At 43.9% G+C, this 19,916-nt stretch overlaps 1 protein-coding gene across 2 annotated transcripts in view; it reads left to right on the forward strand.

Annotated features, from left to right (window-relative positions):
* Window positions 1–19,916, forward strand: part of ABCA2 (ATP binding cassette subfamily A member 2) — a 50,590-nt gene that overhangs the window by 24,825 nt on the left and 5,849 nt on the right. The window contains exons 11-43 of one of the 2 annotated variants that reach the window (XM_075260371.1): window positions 190–318; window positions 552–719; window positions 806–902; window positions 1,219–1,392; window positions 1,713–1,815; window positions 1,919–2,033; window positions 2,365–2,555; window positions 2,767–2,917; window positions 3,035–3,239; window positions 3,922–4,086; window positions 4,182–4,362; window positions 4,830–5,042; window positions 6,718–6,914; window positions 7,003–7,173; window positions 7,287–7,453; window positions 8,332–8,452; window positions 8,535–8,816; window positions 8,938–9,156; window positions 10,131–10,233; window positions 10,450–10,775; window positions 11,094–11,310; window positions 11,385–11,490; window positions 11,570–11,742; window positions 11,832–12,006; window positions 13,686–13,801; window positions 13,891–14,038; window positions 14,145–14,268; window positions 15,004–15,136; window positions 18,283–18,403; window positions 18,498–18,676; window positions 18,884–19,025; window positions 19,125–19,259; window positions 19,347–19,450. In XM_075260371.1, the coding sequence (XP_075116472.1) occupies window positions 190–318; window positions 552–719; window positions 806–902; window positions 1,219–1,392; window positions 1,713–1,815; window positions 1,919–2,033; window positions 2,365–2,555; window positions 2,767–2,917; window positions 3,035–3,239; window positions 3,922–4,086; window positions 4,182–4,362; window positions 4,830–5,042; window positions 6,718–6,914; window positions 7,003–7,173; window positions 7,287–7,453; window positions 8,332–8,452; window positions 8,535–8,816; window positions 8,938–9,156; window positions 10,131–10,233; window positions 10,450–10,775; window positions 11,094–11,310; window positions 11,385–11,490; window positions 11,570–11,742; window positions 11,832–12,006; window positions 13,686–13,801; window positions 13,891–14,038; window positions 14,145–14,268; window positions 15,004–15,136; window positions 18,283–18,403; window positions 18,498–18,676; window positions 18,884–19,025; window positions 19,125–19,259; window positions 19,347–19,450 (5,351 nt within the window). The remainder of the gene's footprint in view (window positions 1–189; window positions 319–551; window positions 720–805; window positions 903–1,218; window positions 1,393–1,712; window positions 1,816–1,918; window positions 2,034–2,364; window positions 2,556–2,766; window positions 2,918–3,034; window positions 3,240–3,921; window positions 4,087–4,181; window positions 4,363–4,829; window positions 5,043–6,717; window positions 6,915–7,002; window positions 7,174–7,286; window positions 7,454–8,331; window positions 8,453–8,534; window positions 8,817–8,937; window positions 9,157–10,130; window positions 10,234–10,449; window positions 10,776–11,093; window positions 11,311–11,384; window positions 11,491–11,569; window positions 11,743–11,831; window positions 12,007–13,685; window positions 13,802–13,890; window positions 14,039–14,144; window positions 14,269–15,003; window positions 15,137–18,282; window positions 18,404–18,497; window positions 18,677–18,883; window positions 19,026–19,124; window positions 19,260–19,346; window positions 19,451–19,916) is intronic. The other variant, XM_075260372.1, reaches the window with a different exon arrangement.

A 19,916-nucleotide genomic window follows, 5' to 3' on the forward strand; every position in this document is an offset into this window, starting at 1 on the left:
TGAGTTGTGATCTAAGTTGTATTGATGATGTTTTATATGATCTGTATGTGACCGGTATTCAGATCAATAGGAGTCAGATATAGTTGTATACAGATCAATCTAGGTTTCTGCCACTAGATGGTGAACTCCTGAGCATTTCACAAGATACATAATCTTTGATGCTGTGAGCATTGTCGTGTTCCCTTATAGGCCAATGAGACGTTTGCATTTGTGGGTAACGTGACACAATACGCCAGGATGTGGATGAACATCTCAGCAGAAATTCGCAGTCTGTTGGAGGATGGGATGCTGCAGCAACGTATCCAGCGCCTGCAGGAGGTGAGTGACAGAACGTCTTGTCGGGTCCAGGACACGTCTGTTCCATCTCTGTACTAATGATGTAGAAACAAGACATAACCAGATCAGACAGGCAGGTGCGATCACTCCTTGCCCAAGGAGTTTGCTTAGACGTCCTCAGCATCTGTCGCGGACACGTTTTGCGGGACCTTTGGCACTCTTCTCTCGTCTCCTGTCATTTTGACTCTTACGCTGTCTGATCTAATTTCTCACAGGTTACCAGCTATCTTCAGAAACTTCCTGAGTTTCAGAATGGCTCAGACAGTGAACTGCTCCGCCGGGTCCTCAGCTCCAACTTCACAGCACTGAATGTCAGCACTTTACTGCAACAGCTGGACACCATTGATAATGCAGCATGTGGATGGACGCGCTTTATGTCTAAGGTAGGAGAGGGGTCACAATATGGCGTTTTATGACCACCTATTGCAGTTTGTGTAGGATTATTAGCTTTGGATCTTTTTGTCTATAGGTCAGTGTAGACATCTTCAAGGGGTTCCCCAATGAGGACAGCATAGTGAACTACACCCTGAACCAGGCGTATCAGGACAATGTTACAGTGTTTGCCAGTAAGTGTGTACTGTAACTGAGTGATAGCCTATTGGCTACCCCATTTTGTCCCTGTTGTTTCTTTGCTTTCTCTTTTGTGATGTCTTCGCAATTCCAACTTGACCATGATGGTTCAGGGACCTTTGTGGTGACATAAGTGGATAGCCTTAGATCTGAGTAGCCACCATGTAATGCTGCGGCAGCCTTTGCAAGGGAAAGCTGTGGTGAAATCAATCGTTTGTAGGAGTAAGACCTGGGGTGTAGAGTGTTGGAAAGTTTCTCAGAAGTGAAGCTTAAATTCCCATTCTAGGGATTCAGTAATAATCTGTTTTGTAGGTGTCATCTTCCAAACCAAACCAGACGGCTCCCTCCCTCCGCATGTCATGTTCAAGATCAGACAAAATTCCAGTTTTACGGAAAAAACTAATGAAATCCGTCGGGCCTACTGGAGACCGGGACCCAACACTGGAGGTCGCTTCTACTTCTTATATGGCTTTGTGTGGATACAAGGTGATTGTCTTCTTATACAGAATATTAGTATGATATTGAACAGTTCAGCAATATTCCTAACAATTCCCCACCATTATCAAGATCTCGGTTTATAAGCAGTGAATTCCTACGCCATTCTCAATCAGTTCCCCAGCTGGCTCATGATAGGTTTTCATCTCGATAAGCCAGAAAGTTTCCTTCAATGATAGCAAGTAGAGATCTTGCACATGGTGATGAACCGAAGTAGAAAAATCAGAACTTCTTCTCATTATACAATGATATCATCTATACATAATCAGGAATATATCAGCTGTAATTTCTGGCTCCAATTTTCACTACAGATATGATGGAGAGAGCCATAATTAATACCATTGTGGGTCATGACGTGGTGGAACCTGGAAACTATGTGCAGATGTTTCCATATCCGTGTTACACACGTGACGAGTAAGCATGTTGTTAATTGAATACATATTATATTAATATTCTATTCTGTATTAGGGTCACATTTTTGGAGCGTAACTTTATTGCTTTAATTACGTGACTGCAGCTTCCTGTTTGTGATCGAGCACATGATGCCGCTGTGTATGGTCATCTCATGGGTGTATTCTGTGGCCATGATGATCCAACACATTGTCGCCGAAAAGGAGCATCGCTTGAAAGAGGTAATAAAAGTTAAATGTGTCCTCTGAGATTATATAAATAAAGTTCAGTGAAAAGCACACAGAGTATGTTTCGTAATTCATGATGGGTCCTAATGTTAAAAATGGCCTATGATGTGTAAAAGAAGCAATGGCGGCCGTACTGGTTTCATCCACAAATCAGATATAAGCACTATATTTTATTTTCATTGGTTGCAGGGAGTCATTTTGTGCATTGACAGTCTTGATACATGAGGCCTATTATGTGATGCCTCCGGATCTGTGTTCTGTGTCTTCCCTTGGCTGCAGTGACATTCATCTCTAACAGTGTGAATTGTCCTCTTGTGTGCCCCAGGTGATGAAGATGATGGGTCTGAACAATGCGGTGCACTGGGTGGCCTGGTTTATTACAGGCTTTGTTCAGCTCTCTATCTCCGTGACTGCTCTCACCGGCATCCTGAAGTACGGCCAAGTCCTCATGCACAGCAATGTGTTCATCATCTGGCTCTTCCTCTCCATCTACGCTGTGGCCACCATCATGTTTTGGTGAGTATCACTGAAGCGGAGGTTAATAGCGCGTAACGCATTTAGTAAGCCGCTGCCGTCATCTTTGTTGACTTCTTATCCTGAGGGAAAGATCCATATAGAGGATCTCATCTCGATAGCTTGTACATGGCACAGTGTTTGTAATGACATTGCTATAACATATATATGTTGCTGCATTGTTTCCGAAACTTATAATTTGCCTTTCTTACAGCTTTCTGGTATCAGTACTTTACTCCAAGGCTAAGTTGGCCTCTGCCTGTGGTGGAATCATCTACTTCCTCAGCTACGTTCCCTATATGTACGTAGCTATCAGGGAAGAAGTAGCGCATGATAAGATCACCGCCTTCGAGAAGTGCATCGCTGTAAGTACTCCCATCAGGTTGTCTTTTGTCTTCATACTACATGACCTCTGAACAATTTTGTTGTCATGTGGTTGTCGTGACACTTCTCACAGTGTGATTTCATTGCTTGTTCTACAGTCGCTCATGTCTACAACCGCCTTTGGCCTTGGTTCCAAGTACTTTGCGCTGTATGAGGTGGCAGGGGTCGGAATCCAGTGGAAAACATTCAGTCAGTCCCCGGTGGAAGGAGACGACTTCAACCTAATGCTGTCTATGATGATGCTGATAATTGATGCAGTAGTCTACGGCATTTTGACCTGGTATATTGAAGCCGTTCATCCAGGTAATGGCAATAAACACTGGTGAAGTTGTTGCCTTACATTCAGACGTGATAGATGTGCAGTGTTGATTCTGCGCTACAAATCTGCAGGAAGTCACAGTACAGTACATATGGGGATGGGCCATGGAATTTCAGTTGAGGTTTCACCTCTTCAGTGTATGGGGTCCAAATCCACCATGATTCTGCAACCTAATATATAGTAAAATTCACATGTAACATGCAGATTTTGCATGTAAGTACTTTAGTGCCTATAAAACATACTGGGAGGAATTTACTATTCCCTCCAAACCAGAAAAATGGCGTAGTTAGCAATATCTGTAGCACATCTTGCATCAAAGATGTGTCATGTCCCACTTCATGCTCACTTTTTAAGAAAGGGAGGGCGGCCGAGACCAAGACCACTGGGGCAGATGACTCTGCCAACAAATTTACTTTTATTCACATGAGAGAGAGACCTGGCTTGTGTTATATAAGCAATCTACACCAGTTCCAGACAGGCGTAGATTTCTATTTTGGCACACGGGAGCGCATCTGAATTATTAAGTGGTCAGATCGTTTTTATAATTCAGGTACAGTTAGGGACATTCAGGTACAGAACATCAGTCTTAATGAATTCCATCCACTGTTGCCCAAATGGAAGTTTTAGACCTTTCTACACAAATAAGTAAATCGCTTTCTGTTCTAGGTATGTATGGACTTCCCCGTCCTTGGTATTTTCCCTTCCAACGATCCTATTGGCTTGGGAGTGGACGTATAGAGACCTGGGAGTGGTCTTGGCCATGGTCCCGACCAACTCGTCTAAGCATCATGGAAGAAGACCAAGCCTGTGCAATGGAGAGTCGCAGACTAGGTATGCTTTGTCCTAACTGGATTGCAACTGGTTCTTTTAATGCAGAAAATTGTTAAAACCAACAATAAACCATTTTCCATTGTTAACCCTGCCAGAGGAGACGCGTGGCATAGAAGAGGAGCCCAATCATCTCCCGCTGGTTGTTTGTATCGACAAGCTTACTAAAATCTACAAGACTGGTAAAAAGCTGGCACTGAACAAACTGAGCTTAAACTTGCACGAGAACCAGGTGGTGTCTTTCCTTGGGCATAATGGAGCAGGAAAAACCACCACTATGTAAGTCTTATAGCGCACATTCTCTAAATAAGGACATATTGGAATGGAGGTTAAAGTAAGACATTGCAGACTTGTTATGCTGAAAAATCCCGCTTTTTGGTTTTACTGCACCTGCAAAGTGGATGGGATTCTGGCTAATCCCATGCACACATTGCAGAAATATCTATAGCGGACATGTTCCAATTTCAGTTATACCTATGGAAACGCTGGTGTTTTCCATATAGGTATAATAGGGACAGACAGTCTGTAGAGTTTTACCGGGTTTCCACTGCATACTTTTCAGCAGCACTTTTTGGTTGTGGCTCACTATGCGTGGCCTTAGCCTCAGAATATAAAGTGATGAATCCACATAAAAATCAACATAACAAAAGCATTTTTTTCTGCAGAATCACTGAGGATTTGCATTAGCATTTGAGGTAGCTTTCTTCCACCCCATGTGGACTCACCTAATGCTCTCTACTGTACAGGTCCATCCTCACTGGGCTGTTTCCACCAACCTCTGGTTCAGCCACCATCTATGGACATGATATTCGTACAGAGATGAATGAGATTCGGAAAAGCTTGGGAATGTGTCCTCAACACAATGTGCTCTTTGATAAGCTGACGGTAGAAGAACATCTCTGGTTCTACTCCCGACTGAAGGGTATGGCAGAGGAGGCAATTCGCAAGGAGATGGACAAGTACGTACTGAGAAAACCCTTATTTGTCTTGATTTCACTTGGACTGTAGAGAATAAATTTTTTGTCTTGCAGCTAAATTGCAAAATCCTACATTTAAGAGGATTTTTGCTTATAAGTCTAAGGCCCCACATTTTACAAATGCATTGCTTTTTGGCTGCTGCAAAGATTCACTGCATTTTACAGTACCAGTAGAGTGAAGGAGTTTTCATATCATCACATCCACACATTGCACGAAAAAAAAGTTGAAGAAAAGCTGCATTTTAGCAGCATGTTAATGTTAGCTGTTGAATCACAAGCTTTTCTTCTGTAGATTTAATAGAGGAATTAAAAATGCAGTGGAAAAGGACTTTGTAAACCATGCTTTGCAAAAAAAAAAAAACGCACTATATTTTGGCTGCATTTTTTTTTCTGCTGCATTTTTTAGCTGCATTTCGCTTTGTGTGGCCTTGGCTTAAAATCCTTTTTTCTTAATTTATTGGTGGACATAGCAGAGTGAAAGAATAGCTACGGCCTCTAGGGGGTGCTCATTAAACTTTTACATCAGCCTGGGACAGTGAAAAATGTAAAAAAAAAAATGCATACTCCACTGTCTCCGGTGTCCTACTGGCGCGTCCCGGTTCTTCTACTCCGGTGGGTCCTCGCGGGTATCTTCCTAAGTTCCGTTGATTGGTCTCAACAGTCATGTGACCGCTGAGGGTAATCAGCGGCATCAGCAGGCTTCAGGAAGAGGACCTGTGATGTCACAGGCAGTGGCATTGTATGCCATTTGCGGATTGGCCTCAGTGGTCACGTGGCGGATACACCATTGGTTCTTCCTTCGGATATACCCCTGTTTTGTTTTGGCTTTTTTAGCCAATATACCACTGTGTTTTTTCCTACTACTCTATTTCCTTCTGAGTCCCCGGTGGAGATGTTTAAGACAATTTTCTATGAGTCACTTTTACTTGTTATGATGTTGATGTCAAGTGATCGCAGAGACTTGTTAAAGGGTTCAATAATTCAGAACATAATGGAAGATCTGACAGGTCATTGAGATTTATCTGTAGCTTTGTTGTATCAGTAGATTACAAGGATATTGACATTGTGGTTGGGGAAATTCATCCATTGGATGTCTGCCACGTGCCACATCCTAATCCTGAATCTCCTAGGCCTCATGCACATGACCACAGTAGATTTACAGTCTTCAAATACTGATCCGCAATCCGCACATAAACCTGTTCACATTGCATCAGTAAAGTCATCTGCAATCACGGATCCTGTATGATTCCTTACACTGGTCTGTATCACAAATGCAGACAAATATAGGACGTCATAATTTGTGGACTCCCTTCTATAGCCCAGACACATGTCCGTGGATGTATGTATGGGCCCATAGAAATGTTTGAGTCCACAATTTTATTGTAAATTGCTGATCCGCAATTGGGGATTGTGCATGGGGCCTCAGTGTGCATTTACACGTTCAGGTCAGTGCATGCAGTTTTCAAGCCAACACCAGGGGTGGATTGAAAGGAGAAGCAGCTGGTATCTGCTTGCAAAAACCAAAACCTGTAAAATGATGTCTAATAATGGTGGCAGATCGATTTTCGAATACCCGGTCACTTATGGTCCCATATAATCCTGAGGCCTGGAATTCACAATCTGTAGGTCTGATTTATCTATATCATTTCATCTTCAGGATGATAGAAGACTTGGAGTTATCTAATAAACGACACTCTTTGGTCCAGACCCTGTCCGGAGGAATGAAAAGGAAGTTGTCTGTGGCGATCGCTTTTGTTGGTGGCTCCAAAGCTGTAATATTAGATGAACCAACAGCTGGTGTTGACCCTTATGCAAGACGGGCTATATGGGATCTTATTCTGAAGTACAAGCAAGGTAAAACCCTCCGAATCTCTTCACTGCTTCACTTTATAATTCTTCTGGGGCCTTCAGTGGAAGCTATTAAACATTCACCATTCCATAGGCCGCACAATCCTTCTGTCCACCCATCACATGGATGAGGCTGATCTTCTAGGAGACCGTATTGCTATTATTTCTCATGGGAAGCTGAAATGTTGTGGCTCTCCGCTGTTTCTGAAGAGTACCTACGGAGACGGATACAAGTTAACGGTGGTGAAAAAACAGAGTAGCCCAGGTTGGTAACAGATGGGGCCTCATACATGGGGTACATAGGGAAGCGGAAGAGGGTTCTGTAAGTAGAATAAGTATTATATTAACGGTTATGCCTTCCTTTACCCATCTCTTTAGACATCAGCTCCACATCCTGTATCAGCCCCTGTTCAGAACCACGGGTGTCTCAGTTCATTAAGAAATACGTGGCCTCCTGTCTCTTGGTGTCTGACACAAACACGGAGCTCTCGTACATCCTCCCCAGCGAGTCCGTCAGGAAGGGCTGTTTTGAGCGTCTCTTCCAGGTACCTGATGTATAAGCTGACTGTCTTAGATGTTTACATCTGAGTCTTCTATCAGACATGTACTTCAGGATTGTTGTCCGACGTATGCCTCTGATGGAAGGCTTCATTGTAAGCCACTGTACAGACATATAGTCACTCCAAGTGACTCGTAAAGATTTTGTGTTTAATGTTCAGTATACATTTTTTGCCGGATGCCTTTGGATGGAAAAGCTTCAATGACTACACTTTTCTATACTGTTAAAAAATATACCAATGTATTCCAGCCTGATGGGTGAATGAATCCCTGTCTATAGGTTTAATATATACACTAGAAGCCAATGTATGGCTTAAAGGGGTATACTGGGACTTGTATATTGCTGGCTTGTCGTTAGGGAGGGCCATTAATATGTGATCAGCAGGGGTCTGATGTCCATGAAACCCACCACAAACCCGTATGAGGATGCTGCGGCACTCAGCATTGCTGCGGCCTCTTCTCTGTGCCAATGATGTCTAGCTCATATTTGGAGGTCCTGGGTGTCAAACCATCACTGATGAAGTATCACTTAGTCCTGGAAAACTGCTTGAAACACAATGTGTATTAAAACAGCCTAAAAACAAAACTGTTGACTATAGCAACCAATTACAGCACAGCTTTCATTTGTATTCTGCTTGGTTGCTATGCGAAACTGAGAAGGTTTTGCTTTTAGACCATTTTACTAAATGTGTCCCATGTGAACAGGGCCTTTCTGTGGTTTGGTAGCATTAAATGCCTTGGGGTAACTTTTGGCACTTGATGATCACAATGCACGTCCCTCTGGCACTACCAGCACTCACATACTACTCTCTTCTATGGGACTGTCCTTTAAGTGTTACTAATGTTGTACCTCCTGCACTGCTAGCACCTGGAGCAGAGTCTTATGGATCTAGACTTAACCAGCTTTGGCCTTATGGACACAACTTTGGAAGAAGTTTTCCTAAAGGTGTCAGAGGAAGACCAATCTCTTGAAAACAGTGATGCAGGTTTGTGTCTCTGAATATAAATCAGACATGAAAGATGAGTTGTTGTCCCCAGAATACTTCATCACAACTTCTTACTTTGTAGATATGAAGGAGTCCAAGAAAGACACATTGAGGCCTGTCATTCAGCCCGATTCTGGCACTGACCCCTCATCCTTGACCGACCCAGAAGATAAACCTGAGGTGGAACTCAACAACTTTGCATCAGGAATTCACCCGGGAATGTCTCCAGGATCTCTGCGCTCTGGTTCATCATCTTCTGTGGGCTCTGTGAGAGGAGAGGAAGGTGGAGCGTATGCAGAGTTCTACGGTGACTACTCGCCATTGTTCGATACCTCACAGGATGCAGAGAACCTGAGCCTGCATGGTAAGCGGATCCAAAAATCAACACTCATATCATTATGGCGTCATTGAATGCAACAGAAGAACATAGTTTGGTGTTTTATTCTGCAACTCTGATGATCATCTTGTGTTTTCTTGATGTGCAGATCCAGAGGCGGAGATGGAGGAGGAGGAAGAGGTCATGGACGGCCAAGGCAGCTACAAGCTGGAAGGATCCTGGCTGAAGTTACGGCAGTTCCATGGACTGATTGTAAAACGTTTCCACTGTGCCAAGAGGAACACCAAAGCCCTCTTCTCCCAAATACTGCTCCCCGCATTCTTTGTATGTGTTGCTATGACTGTGGCGTTGTCTGTGCCCGAGATTGGTAAGTGCAAGTTCTGTATCTCTGCTTACGGTACCAAAATCTAATATGTATAAAAAGTCCCACCTTAAAGGGGTATTCTGGGACTTTGTAAATGATGATCTATTGATGATCGCCGCTCATAGACCAAGTGGCATCACGTTCATCAGTTACATGACCTGATTGCAGCTCCGTCCCATTCAAGTGAATGGACTGAGCTGTGATGCCAAGTACAGTTCCTATGATTTGGAAATCACTGGAGAGGCTGCAGTGCTCACCCAAATAACGCAACCTCTTCAAATAGGAGGGTGTCTGGGTGTCGAACCTCTGCTGATCTTTAATTGGTGACCTAAGGATACATCACCAATTATTTAGCCTGGAAATTGCCTTTAAGGTACCAGGAACTAGTATATAATGTGTATGGGGTCGTCCTGAACCTCCCCAATGGCAGATGTTTGCAGAATGAAGCGTCAGACTGATGGATTTCAACATCTTCTTGTTCTGATGGAGATAAGGTGGTGTTTGGCAGTGGAGTACTCCCCTCTTCCTATTGAAAACACATGCATGCTTAGCTGAACACAGTGTACATGTGCATACGGTGGTCAGGAGGAATAGCTGTCAGCCAACATCTGTCTAAAGTGTATGGCAAGTTTTATAGCTACTGCAATCTGATAATGATATGCCAGTATTGGGAAGAATACACATTTGCTTATAGACTCTCTGTAGGCTGTAAACAGTCTGGTAATGCTATGGACATGCCCTATATTATACTAGTGTTATGTGTGCAGTTGCCTGATATATTCTAGAAAGCAGCACTAATACCGAGCTTCATTATAAGCGCCATTCTCACCTCTTTCATTAGCGTCGTCCTTGGATCTTTAGTCCTTGTGATTATTCTAGGATGAGGATTAATCCATCTTCATGTATGGTGTAAGACAGGCACCTCCATTATTAATGCGTCTGCAGGATTTGTGCTAATTATTGTGTTTCTCCGTCAGGTGATCTCCCGCCGCTGATATTGTCTCCCTCTCAGTACCACAACTACACTCAGCCCAAGGGTAACTTTGTACCTTATGCTAATGAAGAGCAGCCGGAGTACAGGTACGGAGCACCCCGCGTCCATTAAAACTGAGATTCAACCCGCTTCTATTCACCATTCTCATAGTGCAAGTGAAAGGCGATGAGGGCATTCTGTACATTCTGGGGCTAGTGTGGTCATAGATATCACAATCCTTATCACGCAGCTATATCACATCACATACAAACTCTACACAACCAATCTGTTTGTGTATCTAGTGTCGTCTCTTGTTCTTCCAGGCTGAAACTGTCCCCAGATGCCAGTCCTCAGATGCTTGTTAACACATTCTACCTTCCTTCTGGTATCGGGGCTACCTGTGTTCTGAAGACGGCTTTTAATAGCACCTTGGATCAACTGGTGCAATCCCTCAACCTTAATAGTAATGAGTCCAAGATGCTGGCGGCCCAGTACTTTGATGCCATGTGTGTGGATTCTTTTACCCAGGGACTACCTCTGTCCAACTTTGTGCCACCTCCACCTTCTCCGGCCCCTTCAGAGTACCCAACAGAGGAAGATCTTGCTCATCTATGGAATGCCACCACTTATTCACCACCCTCTGTGCCTGGTAAGAATACCTATGTATTGTAAGACCACCTGATTACATATAAGAGAGAACCTACAGAAAGTCCTCTCACTGTCATAAAAAGAGGTGGAAAGGGGTAGAAAGAGGGAAGTGGGGCTTCTTTGGAACGGAAAAGGCCTGTGTGCCAAAAAAATGCACCACAACTTTTCCCATAGTCACCAGTTTTCTGGTGTTGTGGGAATCGTATAGCCTCCAACTGTTCTGGATAAATAAATTTTCCTCTAATTTTCTGGCCTTATTAAGTGTAAAATCCATTTAACTTGAGTTACAAGTGATTTTTGTCCTTTGTCTGCCATCCAGCAGAAGACATCACCACCACCCCTTCTCTACCCCGGCGTATCCATGAGCCAGTCAGGTGCACATGTTCCATGCAAGGAACGGGCTTCTCCTGCCCAAGTGGGGTTGGTGGTCATCCTCCACAGATGAAGGTTGTCACTGGGGACATCATGGTGGACATCAGTGGCCGGAATGTAAGCGAATATCTGCTGTATACCTCAGATCGATTCAGGCTACACAGGTGAGTCACCATGCACCAATATAATCGTTTTTTTGGATTAAAAGTATCTTACAGGTGTTTTCCAATTCTCACAGGTATGGGGCAGTGACATTTGGAAATGTGCAAAAATCTATCCCAGCATCTTTTGGGACAAAGGCACCCCCTATGTTACGGAAGATTGCAGTTCGACACACAGCACAGGTTTGTTTCCAATATCTTCGAAATCTGACAACCAAGCTCTGACAATCTTGACTATCTGACAACCAATTTCTTATTTTAGGCATTTTATAACAATAAAGGATACCACAGCATGCCCACGTATCTCAATGCACTGAATAATGCCATCCTGAGGGCCAACTTACCAGCATCCAAGGGAAACCGGGCCGCTTATGGTATCACCGTCACCAATCATCCGATGAACAAGACCAGCGCCAGCCTGTCCTTGGACTACCTGTATGTAGTTTGGTAGCTGTCCATATGTACTGGTGAAGGTTATCGTCCTGTCTTCTATCATCTCACACGCTCCATTTGTCTGTGTTTAGGTTACAAGGTACAGATGTGGTGATCGCCATATTCATCATCGTTGCAATGTCCTTTGTTCCTGCGAGTTTTGTTGTGTTCCTCGTAGCAGAGAAATCAACAAAGGCAAAGCACCTGCAGTTTGTCAGCGGCTGCAACCCGGTCATCTACTGGTTGGCCAATTATGTTTGGGACATGGTAGGTGGAGGTTGGCCAGATGCCTTGGATACCACAAGCAGTATCACAAATTGTTGTCACCCCAGAGTTCTACACAAAATATATAGCTTTGTCTTTATTTAATCTTACCCCAATACTCAGTGTTGTCCCCGCCTATATACTTTCTATGAGGAAATCAGAGTCCATGTATTGCTGAGTATTTCTGCCATGGATTTTGCTTTACGCATTTAAGTAGTGAAATCTGCTGCAAAAATCTACATCTAGTCTGTAACATATAAAATATAATATGGATTGTAATGTTAGCATTATATATAGATGGGGTTTTATAATCCCCACCAAAGTGTATGGTACTATTAATGGCCCCACTGAAAATTGGTGTGAACTGTGCCAAGTATGGATGTGGCTCTAACAGATAATATTGCTCCTGTGTACAAGAATAAAACTACTATAATACTACTCCTATGTACAAGAATATAACTACTATAATACTGCTCCTATGTACAAGAATATAACTGCTATAATACTACCTCCTATGTACAAGAATATAACTACTATAATACTACCTCCTATGTACAAGAATATAACTGCTATAATACTACCTCCTATGTACAAGAATATAACTACTATAATACTACTATTATGTACAAGAATATAACTTCTATAATACTACTCCTATGTACAAGAATATAACTACTATAATACTAATCCTATGTACAAGAATATAACTACTATAATACTACCTCCTATGTACAAGAATATAACTGCTATAATACTAATCCTATGTACAAGAATATAACTACTATAATACTACCTCCTATGTACAAGAATATAACTTCTATAATACTACTCCTATATACAAGAATATAAGTACTATAATACTACTCCTATGTACAAGAATATAACTTCTATAATACTACTCCTATGTACAAGAATATAACTACTATAATACTACTCCTATGTACAAGAATATAACTGCTATAATACTACTCCTATGTACAAGAATATAACTACTATAATACTACTCCTATGTACAAGAATATAAGTACTATAATACTACTCCTATGTACAAGAATATAACTTCTATAATACTACTCCTATGTACAAGAATATAACTTCTATAATACTACTCCTATGTACAAGAATATAACTTCTATAATACTACTCCTATGTACAAGAATATAACTTCTATAATACTACTCCTATGTACAAGAATATAACTTCTATAATACTACTCCTATGTACAAGAATATAACTTCTATAATACTACTCCTATGTACAAGAATATAACTTCTATAATACTGCTCCTATGTACAAGAATATAACTGCTATAATACTACTCCTATGTACAAGAATATAACTGCTATAATACTACCTCCTATGTACAAGAATATAACTACTATAATCCTACTCCTATGTACAAGAATATAACTACTATAATACTACTCCTATGTACAAGAATATAACTACTATAATACTGCTCCTATGTACAAGAATATAACTACTATAATACTACTCCTATGTACAAGAATATAACTACTATAATACTACCTCCTATGTACAAGAATATAACTCTATAATACTGTTCCTATGTGTGAGATAACTACTGTAATGCTGCCCCCTATAGGCCCTTGACTATAGAGCTGATGTTTATGTGTAAGATTTTGTCTATATATAATATATTTTCTATGTTTTTCTTCCAGCTGAATTATCTGGTTCCGGCCACTTGCTGTATTATTATCCTCTTTGTCTTTGACCTTCCCGCATACACGTCTCCTACAAACTTCCCGGCTGTTCTGTCCCTCTTCTTACTCTATGGGTGAGTCCTATCATGTAACCTGTGGACAGTCATGGGTTAAAGGTTCTATTCACAGATACAGGATACTGATGCCATATTTTATCTTCCAGCTGGTCAATCACCCCCATTATGTATCCTGCTTCCTTCTGGTTTGAGGTGCCCAGCACAGCCTACGTCTTCCTCATTGTCATTAACCTGTTTATTGGGATTACAGCCACCGTGGCCACCTTCCTACTGCAGCTGTTTGAGCATGATAAGGTTGGTGGCTCAATACTGACGTGGCACCGAGAACAAGACTGGTGTAGCCATGCTAGTTCTGTCACATGTGGTTAGATACGGTATTAAGTTTTTTTCCTCCTTCCAGGACTTGAAGTTGGTGAACAGTTACCTGAAGAGCTGCTTCCTCATCTTCCCCAACTACAACCTTGGCCATGGGCTGATGGAGATGGCCTACAATGAATATATTAATGAGTACTACGCCAAGATTGGTAAGACCACAAACCGCCAAAACTATGGGATAGCTATTAAGTAGTTACATATCAGCTACAGCAGAACCTTTTGATTTACTTCTTGTCTTCTACTCCAGTCACCTCCAAAGCTGAATCTGAATCTTACTGGTGTCCTGTGAATTACATAGCCTCTGATATCACTCCTGACGCTGCTCTAGTTGCTGCACAGCGTATAGATACGTTTCATGTCGACACCAGGCACCGTGCAAAACCGTGATGCAAAAAAATCTCTACCCTTAGAAGCACTAATAGAATGTAGCATGATACAGATGTTCAGTTACATTTTTTCTAAGACCTAATGAAGGATTCTAAGCAGCAGATAGTATTTTAAATGCAGCTTTGGATGTGACTGGAGAAAAAGACTTAATATAATTCTTGGTCATCCCGAGCTGCATTCCGAATTCTGCAGATTTCTGCTCAAAATTGGTCAACACTGTGATAAGACACACAATAGCCAGTGCACATATATTTGCTACAGTTGGTTGTATTGCATTCTAGAAGATGCAGTGCTTTTTATTTCTGCCTGTAAACATACATCTGTGTTAAAGCATCATGGCAGGCCAGAATCTGTACAGAGCTCATGATGTGTGAAGTTCTGCAGCCTGAGAGATAAAAGGAAACCAAGATAATTGTAGATGCAGCTCTAACTGTGACTGGAGCATTACAAATTAAAGAGGTTGTACCAAGTATTCATGGTGTCTCTGCCCACTTCAGGTCAGTTTGATAAAATGAAGTCTCCGTTTGAGTGGGATATCGTCACCCGGGGGCTGGTGGCAATGACCATAGAAGGATTTGTTGGTTTCTTCATCACGATTATGTGTCAGTATAACTTCTTCCACAAACCACAGTAAGTCGTCCACTGGAACCCATAATGACTCCGTCCCACTACTGGTATATGTCAGTGCTACTGCTATACAGATATAGACCAACATCCTAGTGTCAGGGGCATAACTATGACGAGGTGGGCACCCTGCCCTGCAGCCTGTCTGAGCATTTACCAACTCTATGTGAAAGTTGTGGTGAGGGCACACAGTGGAAAAAAAAAGTTCAGAGTATACTACCATTAGGACCACGGTACCCTACACACTGTCAGCTACATAAGTAAAAATATGCTGGAAAGGGAGTACAAAAATACAGGAGGAGCTGCTGGTATAGATCACATGACAACAGAGAAGAATCAGTAGAGAAGTCCGTCTTTTATTCAGGCTATTTAAAAGACGGACTTCTCAGCTGATTCTTCCAGCTCCCTGTTTTTTTGGCCAGCAGTGCCAAAGACCGCCTGTATCCTGCACAACTCCACGAGGGTGTTTACGCTGCCCGCTATAGGCACAGGCTGCTGCTGATATACCTACTCACCTGCCTGTTTCTCATCCCGTCCAGTTTAGCACAGTTACCTTTAGGGACAGTGGCGGATCCAGGGTTTGCGGGGCCCTGGGCAATTGACTTTGGCGGGGCCCTACGCGCAGCGCGCTGCAGCAAATTAGGCCCAGCCCACTTTTCTGTTGACTCCGCCCATTCTCATTCATTTTTCATGTGATTCCACACAGTATAATCCTCCTACAGTCACCCGTAAATTATATGTCCCCCCCTCCATCTCTCCCCCATTTTCATATACACCCTTCATCTACCCCTAGTTTCATTTCCCCCCCTCTATCTATGTCCCCAGTTTAATGCCATTCTACCCCTTTATCTGCCCACAGTTTCATGTCCCCCCCCCCCCCGTCTCTGCCCCAGTGTCATGCCGTTCTCCCCCCTTCATCTGCCCCAATGTCATGCCATTCCCCCCTCCCTTCATCTGCCCCAGTGTCATGCCATTCTCCCCCCTTCATCTGCCTCAGTGTCATGCCGTTCTCCCCCCTTCATCTGCCCCAGTGTCATGCCATTCTCCCCCCTTCATCTGCCTCAGTGTCATGCCGTTCTCCCCCCTTCATCTGCCCCAGTGTCATGCTGTTCTCCCCCCTCCATCCACCCCAGTGTCATGCCGTTCTCCCCCCTTCATCTGCCCCAGTGTCATGCTGTTCTCTCCCCCTCCATCTGCCCCAGTGTCATGCTGTTCTCTTCCCCTTCATTTGCCCCAGTGTCATGCCGTTCTCCCCCCTTCATCTGCCCCAGGGTCATGCCGTTCTCCCCCCCCCTTCATTTGCCCCAGTGTCATGCTGTTTTCTCCCCCTTCATCTGCCCCAGTGTCATGCTGTTCTCTCCCCCTCCATCTGCCCCAGTATCATTCTGTTCTCTTCCCCTTCATTTTCCCCAGTGTCATGCCGTTCTCCCCCCTTCATCTGCCCCAGGGTCATGCCGTTCTCCCCCCCCCTTCATTTGCCCCAGTGTCATGCTGTTTTCTCCCCCTTCATCTGCCCCAGTGTCATGCCGTTCTCCCCCCTTCATCTGCCCCAGTGTCATGCTGTTCTCTCTCACACACACACACGGGCTCTCCTTTCCTTGTTCCCCCGCAGCTCTCTCCCTCATACACATATTGTAGGCGCGATGTGACGTCATCACATCGCGACTACAAATGCCGGAGCTCAGCGTTAAAACAGGAGCTGAGCTGTGACAGCTCCTGCTTTAAACGCCTATATATTCAGCTCATCGGCGTCCGTAGGACGCCGATGAGTTGAAATCGGGACATGCTGACCCAGGGCCGGCTCCAGGTTTTTATGGGCCCTTGGGCGACAGAGCCTCAGTGGGCCCCCTTGTAAAGGAGGCGGGGGAGTCGAGACACTGTGCGTCGCAGATGAAGCGAGTGACGTCATGCAGGAGTGTGGCGTCACCAACGCCATACCTCCCAATTTTTAAAGAGTAGAAAGAGGGGTAAAATGTGCTCTGCGCGCTGTGGCAAATTTGGCTCCACCCACTTTTATGTTGATTCCACCCATTCTCATTCATTTATCATGTGCTCCTACACAGTATAATCCTCCTACAGTCACCCGTAAATTATATGCCCCCCCTCCATCTCTCCCCCAGTTTCATATACACCCTTCCTCTGCCCCCAGTTTCATGTCCCCCCCTCCATCTGTCCCCAGTTTCATCACGTTCTCCCCCTTCATCTGCCCACAGTTTAATGTCCCCCGTCTCTGCCCCAGTGTCATGCCGTTCCCCCCTCCCCTTCATTTGCCCCCAGTTTCATTGGGCCCCCTCCACCTCTGTCCCCTGTTTCATGCCGTTCTCTCCCCACCCCCTTCATCTTCCCCAGTGTCATGCCGTTCCCCCCCCCCCCCCTCCCCTTCATTTGCCCCCCAGTTTCATGGGCCCCCTTCATTATGTTCCACCTTAATATTTAATACAAAACAAACACTTACACTCACCTTCTATCACTCACCTTCCATCGTTCCCCCGACACTCCTCTCTCCAGTCACATACGCGATTAAAGCAGGAGCTGTGACCTCAGCTCCTGCTTAGCTCTGGCCCGGCTTGCGTGTGTAGGCGCGATGTGATGACGTTATCGCGCCTACACACGCAAGCCGGGCCGGAGCTTTAAAGCAGGAGCTGAGCTCACAGCTCCTGCTTTAATCGCGTATGTATTCAGCTCATCGGCGGACGGACGCCGATGAGCTGAAATCGTGACAGGCAAGTGCCGGGGGGCCCCCAGAGGCTCTGTGGGCCCCGGCACTTGCCCGACTATGCCGAGCTGACCAGGACCATTTTGTTAGGCCCTGGATCCGCCCCTGTTTAGAGATACCCCCAAATGTAACTCCAAATTTGATGAACCCCAATATTCATTCAGGCCTGAGACCAGTCTCCAGAATAATTTTTGAAATATTACTCAAAAATTTTAGACTGCAATTCAGGCCAAAATCTTGCCCCCCCCCCCCCCCCTCCAAATTAATTCAAGCTCAAACCAGACCCAAAATTAAATCAGACTCCCTAAAATAATTCACACCTCCAATCCATGCCCTGAACTTAGACCACAACATTAATTCAGGCTCAGGACTAGACCCCATAATGAACTCAAATCACAGATCCTATTTCACCGTATACATGTATTTTTCCTTATAGGCGTCTCCCTATTTCCATTAAACCCATTGAGGATGACGACATCGATGTGGCGAATGAGCGTCAGAGAGTTTTACGTGGAGGAGCGGATAATGACATGTTAAAGATAGAAAATCTGACAAAGGTATGATATTCACCTTGTCCATTATTGTTCTCCAGTCACATCCAAAGCTGCCTTCACAAGCCCGCAGAAAATATAATATTAATTTCTACTGCAGGTGTATAAATCCCGTAAGATGGGCCGCATCCTAGCTGTCGATCGTCTCTGTGTCGGCGTCCAGCCTGGTGAATGTTTTGGGCTTCTTGGAGTAAATGGAGCTGGGAAGACCACCACCTTCAAGATGCTGACCGGGGATGAGAGCACCACGGGCGGAGAAGCTTTCATCAATGGTCACAGGTAGCTTGAATTCCATTTTCTGTCTCATATTAGACATCCAGACATTCATTTTAGAGAAAATCTGGCTCATTGCCTGTACCGCTCCAGTACCCCAGAACTGTGTTACCCCAATAAGTCTGTATTATCCCAAAAATTGTCATTTTTCCCTGTTAGATCATTGCTCAGTACCACAAACCTGATATGCGGCTTTCTCTGTTTTTTTGGCAGCATTTTGAAGGAGCTTCTTCAGGTGCAGCAGAGCATCGGGTACTGCCCGCAGTTTGATGCCTTATTTGATGAACTGACAGCCCAGGAACACCTTGAGCTTTACACCCGTCTCAGGGGGATCCCATGGAAAGATGAGGAAAGGGTGAGTTTGACATGTTGAGTCACAGCCTTAAGCGCGTGGTTACATTGGCCATAACATACATACGGTACATACCTAAAAACATTTACTCTTCCATGCCAGGTGGTAAAATGGGCATTGGACAAACTGGAACTGACTCAATATGCTGACAAACCAGCCGGAACGTATAGCGGTGGCAACAAGAGGAAGTTGTCTACGGCCATTGCTCTTATCGGCTACCCCTCCTTTATCTTTCTGGTGAGATATGGACCATGACATGTGATAATGGGGCCTTTGCTAGGAAATGATCATAATAAACTGATCTTTCTAAATTTGTCTTTACAGGATGAACCTACGACGGGAATGGACCCCAAAGCTCGCCGATTCTTGTGGAACCTAATCCTGGATATTATAAAAACGGGGCGCTCTCTGGTGCTGACGTCACACAGGTACAGGGGGCATCAGGTTATAGATAGGTTCCATGGCAACATGTCATTGTGAATGATTTCCCACCTCTTTAAACACCAAAACTTCAGGGTTCAAGGAATTCAGCACCTCATTTAATAATGTACTGTCAAAATAATCTGCAAAAAAAAAATCTGAATTTTTTTTTTTTTTTTTTGAGATCAACCATTTTTAATTAAAATTAAAAAAAAAAATGGGAAAATTAAAAATCTTCTATCATTTGGTGCTTTCAGTTCTTCTGCAGATCTATGTGTCTCCATGGCAACTGATTACAAAGAAACCCTTTTGACCCTTCCTACTCTCTATTAACTTACAGTATATAGATGAGCAAAAGGCAGGGGCAGTGGCATAACTAGGAATGGCGGGGCCCGTGGCGAACTTTAGACATGGGTCCCCCCCAACCGACACCGACGACCTCAACCGACCCTCCCCCCTCCTCGGCATTCCTCC

The sequence above is a fragment of the Leptodactylus fuscus genome, chromosome 11 (genome assembly GCF_031893055.1).
Source record: "Leptodactylus fuscus isolate aLepFus1 chromosome 11, aLepFus1.hap2, whole genome shotgun sequence".
In the NCBI taxonomy this organism is placed as follows: Eukaryota; Metazoa; Chordata; class Amphibia; order Anura; family Leptodactylidae; genus Leptodactylus; species Leptodactylus fuscus.